At 35.3% G+C, this 4,600-nt stretch overlaps 1 protein-coding gene across 1 annotated transcript; it reads left to right on the top strand.

Annotated features, from left to right (window-relative positions):
• Positions 1 to 1,140: 1,140 nt before the first annotated feature.
• On the top strand, positions 1,141 to 4,349 carry LOC125664471 (uncharacterized). Its single transcript, XM_048897246.2, has 6 exons — positions 1,141 to 1,259; positions 1,476 to 1,534; positions 1,816 to 1,944; positions 2,207 to 2,576; positions 2,979 to 3,010; positions 3,156 to 4,349. The coding sequence occupies exons 1-6, from the start codon at positions 1,171 to 1,173 to the stop codon at positions 3,770 to 3,772; spliced, it is 1,296 nt and encodes a 431-aa protein (XP_048753203.2). The 5' UTR covers positions 1,141 to 1,170; the 3' UTR covers positions 3,773 to 4,349.
• The last annotated feature ends 251 nt before the right edge of the window (positions 4,350 to 4,600 follow it).

Genomic DNA, 4,600 nt, shown 5'->3' with positions numbered 1-4,600 from the left:
CTGATTTTGACTATCACTGAAGAGACATTATTTGTCGAAATACGCATCTGGTGCAACAAAATTGGTACCGTATAAGTTTTACACTATAGATAACTCCCTTTACCTGATCAAGGGCTCACGGTAGGTGTGACTTGTCGACAGGGGATGATTACTCCTCCTACGCACTTGATCCCGCTCCGGGTACATGTATATACATGGGGTCTGTTTTATCCAGCTATCTCTTTTGTATTGCTTATAGGAGTTTTGAGATTGATCACTGCTCGTTATCTTCACCTTCCATCCTTTCACTTTGGATTGCCTGGGGACGATGAAAAGATAAATTACAGAACACTGTGAAGGCAATGCGAGCGCATAAAGAGCAAACGATGGAGGGTTTGTGAACTCTGGATGCGAACGGTTTGCGAAAATTGAATGGACAACTGTGAACGAAGAGCGCAAGGAAAGCTAATAGTAAATGCACGGTAAACAAACATAAAAATGATAAATTAGAACGTTTATCTGTAATTCTATATATGTTCATTTTCAAGAATTTCCCCCATATTTTCCTATGTAAAATTTCAATCGGCACAGATGAAGCGATAAAGGGAATTAAAGTTTTGTATAGGATGATAATTGGGAGATTCTTGAAAATGTATATACAGAACGTTTGCTTTAACAGTTCACAAAGCGTTGATTGTTTCATCATCGTGCGCTCGCATTGTATTCACAGTAAATAGGTATGTTCGTTATCTTCACCTTTACATCATGACTTAGGGTCAAATAAAAGGTGAAGATATAGAACGATGATTAAACTCAAAACTCCTATAAATAATACAAAAATTAAGAGGAGGGCAAGCACAAATACCTCAATCTACTAGAGGTGGGATCAGGTACCTAGTAGGAGTTAGTATCCCCTATACACCGATTATTCTCGCCTTGAACCCTATATTTTGATCTGGTAAACGGAGTAGTCCGTAGTCAACATCAGGGTGTATATAACGGCTTAACAATTGGTGTGAAACAAGTCATAAGCATTTGATCCATTGAAACACTTTAGTTTATTAAATCGACCCCAGCTATTCTTTTTCGTTTGCTATTAGTGTAATTAATGCATTTCCTAAAATGCTAAGTGGTTACATGCAATATCTTCCTTGATGATGAATAGTTTTTGATCCAAAATAAACTTTTAAAATGGATGCACGAGTTCTTGTTCAGATTTGGTATATTATGGCGGAGATCTTGCGTCAGGGAGAAGGATCTAGTAAGGATGAGTGTAACAAGTATGTACATGTATTAATTTTATCATGATTTAATCTGTCATTTCATTTATTTAACGATTTCATTTTGAAATACATAATTTATCAATAAATATGTTTTAAAACATGGTATTGTTCCCTAATCTTGACAGACACTTTTCACTTTTCGTCATTTTGAAATGAAATAAGCAATATATCCCATTTCGTACATCATTGATAATCATTTTCATACTGTCTTAGGTTTAACTCTACTTGCTGTTACAATCAATTTTTCGATACTGACACTGACAGCTGTGTAGGTAAGTACAATTCAAGAATTCATTTACATATGAAGTTCTCTTTGACAATTTATAAAAATAGAAAGATTTTCCATTGAATCATCGAAATGAATGATATTTCTTCATATTGATATACAGGTTTTTAAAATCAATTTTATAAAGGAAATACCATATGTGTATTTATATGTAATATTCAAGGAGTGATTTACAAATTTTCCGAACAATGTTGAAATGCATTGGAATTCAAATAGAACCGTTGTTGTATCGTTAAATATAATTGTATTTACTTTAATCTGTTGTAGAATGTGCGCTGGGTAGCTTTGGGTGGAATTGTGATGAACAATGCATTAATGGATTTTACGGCTTTCTTTGCAAACGTGAATGCAAATGTGATGCTCACCTTTGCGATTCAGCTAGAGGGTGTACAACATGTAAGTAAACAACCTACGATAATACCTCTCAATGTAAATCGATTTAGTTGTAGAATACATGCAAGGCAGATTAGAGATAAGGTTTTACCGATAAACAGAAGATGTTTACACCTCTTAAGCACCTGATTCAACCTCTGTAACCAGACTTCCGTTTTGTCATTCTCTTGATACTTTATACTCTATAGGATATTTGACATTGTTAACTGTTTGCTACCTACTCGGTGTCTATTCTCCTAAAATACGTAATTATTCCTATTTGTAGCTGATCATGAGTACAACACTAATGAAACAACATCTTTCAATAATACAACAGTTGAGGCCATCTCACACTTAACAATGCCTCCCAACGATTCAACGGTTGAGGTCATCTCATACTCAACAATGTCTCCCAACGATTCAACGGTGAAGTCCATCTCAAAGGAAGCAGGACCGACAGAGGTCCCAGATAAAAATGTTCAGACAAAATTTAGATTCAACCCGACACGCATCATACACCCTAGAGAGGATTTTCCCAACATACATTCATATCATCATGACAGCAATCAATGGATGTCAGTTTCCTTCCTTTTAATTGGTTCTCTAGCTACAATTTTCATATTTGGGATTCTGGTTTATCTACGGACAACTAAACGGTGAAAATTTGTAAATTTTGCAACAATCTCGAGGGTCTCTACAGGGTCTCTACAGCCCAGTAGCTAAGTACTTCGTTACTAGCTTGAAAATACGGATGTATATTTAATTGCTGTTATAAAATTTAGAAATTCATTTCAAAATTAAGGATTATCTCCCTCATGCATAGGTCTTATCCTTGGACGAATTTGGCTCCACTTGTTTGGCACGCTGTTTTTGGCTATATTTAGATCTAAAACTTCATAGTTATTTCGGATTTCAAACATTTCGGTTGAGCATCACTGAAGATACATTATTTGTTGAAATGCGCATCTGGTGCATCAAAATTGGTACCGTATAAATTTTACATACAAAAACCATGATAGCTTAATACTGAATATAGATAGTGTGTTTTCTTCTTTTAGGTGTAATTATCGTTCCTATCACCCCAGACTAGGTAATGTATTTTATGCCTTACACTAGTCCATTATAATATAATGTATTTCAGTAATAATTGTAAATTATGCAATAGCATGTGTTGTGAAACATGAACACAGAACTTCCTTTAATTTTAATCGTGAGGTCATTATATTATATTGCAGGTGATAATGTTATTCAACAAGACGTTGATGATGAAGACCCCGCCGATACGACTTTAGCTGCGGAGGAACAGTCGGATGACTACGCTGAAATTCGCTACTCACAATTTAATGTTTGTAGTGGTACTTTTCCACAATTTCATAATTCATCTTGTGCGAGTGGCGAAATTGGGGCTTGTGGAATCGGACTTGTAACAAAACAAAACGTTTACGATAGATATGATAACGATTGTGAGTATAGCCGTCTCCAGCTCAGGAAAAAGCAAAGTAGAATTATTAATCAGGACGGAACACAAAAACAAGGGTTCATAAACCAAGACGAGGAAGTGTATGTTTCATTGAAACCATCAGACATAACGGATTCTCCCTTCATGAAAGCAAACACTTTACCTCGGAATTCTCGTATCAACATTGGTGAAAATAAACAAAACACAGAATTTTCTCATGATATCATTCGTAGTACTTCAGAGAGCAAACTGTTTGAGTTTGAGAAAGATTCTCCAAAACCTGTCACACGAATGGAAGGTTCTATGGCAAGAGAAATACAAAGGAACGATACAAAGATTGACGTTGAAGACAGACCATATAGTCTTGTTAAGTTGTTGGATATTTCAGAATAGTTCGTACACCCGAAGTTGTGCACATGCAGAATCGAATGGAATTTTCATGACTTTAACAATACTTTCACACCGTACCGTGAAACTGATAATATTGTTAACATTTTGAACTGATCACCATATTGAATGCGAAGGTTGGGGAAATCTAATGGTCAAAACGGTCCTTTCGCATCTGGGAGTCCAGAGTTCGATCCGCGATCCCAGCGCCGCCTTAAAACTAAGATGTTTAGCATATATATGTAATAGTTTTCCCTTCCTTCGCCCGATATTAGAAGCGAAGAGTACGGTTTTGCAGATTCGGTTTTGCACACGGAGTTCCCATGTCGCATTAAGCATTGGCGCAGTAAGAACTCTCAAGGATATCAATAGCCATTGTCAAAATTTATGACTCTTCACCTAGTTCGATGTTATCATTCGAGATTGGAAATAACAAGCATAACAAATACAACGATTTTGAACGACTTTGGTATATGCATGTAAAATACATATGACTCAATTTCATAATTTCAATTTGCATTTGTAACTATGATATTGTTTCTATGGATAACACTGCTTCTTTAATAAAAAACAAACAAACAAGTTTTGTAGTTATTCCTCATATGAGGATATGCTTACATACCAATCAAAAGCTGAAAGTAACAAACTATTATCAATCTAGGAAATTAAGAGTAATCTATCTCAATAGTTAACCTGATAGTTTTGAGCAGCATATACTTAAGATATAATGACATTTCATAACATATTTGGATTGGAGAAAAAGTACTACATGTATTCCATTTAAGAATAATGGATGCGTGCAACGTGGATAAGTCTAAACGCGGGTATGTTAAG

Source organism: Ostrea edulis, chromosome 1 (assembly GCF_947568905.1).
Source record: "Ostrea edulis chromosome 1, xbOstEdul1.1, whole genome shotgun sequence".
In the NCBI taxonomy this organism is placed as follows: Eukaryota; Metazoa; Mollusca; class Bivalvia; order Ostreida; family Ostreidae; genus Ostrea; species Ostrea edulis.
Note: the sequence above shows the minus strand (reverse complement) of the source record. Positions and strands in the feature narration are given on the sequence as shown.

Coding starts and splice junctions, on each gene's coding strand:
- LOC125664471 (XM_048897246.2), top strand. CDS start 1,171: ATGGATGCACGAGTTCTTGTTCAGATTTGGTATATTATGGCGGAGATC. Junction 2,577..2,978: donor TATCTACGGACAACTAAACG/GTGAAAATTTGT, acceptor TTCTTCTTTTAG/GTGTAATTATCGTTCCTATC. Junction 3,011..3,155: donor TTCCTATCACCCCAGACTAG/GTAATGTATTTT, acceptor ATTATATTGCAG/GTGATAATGTTATTCAACAA.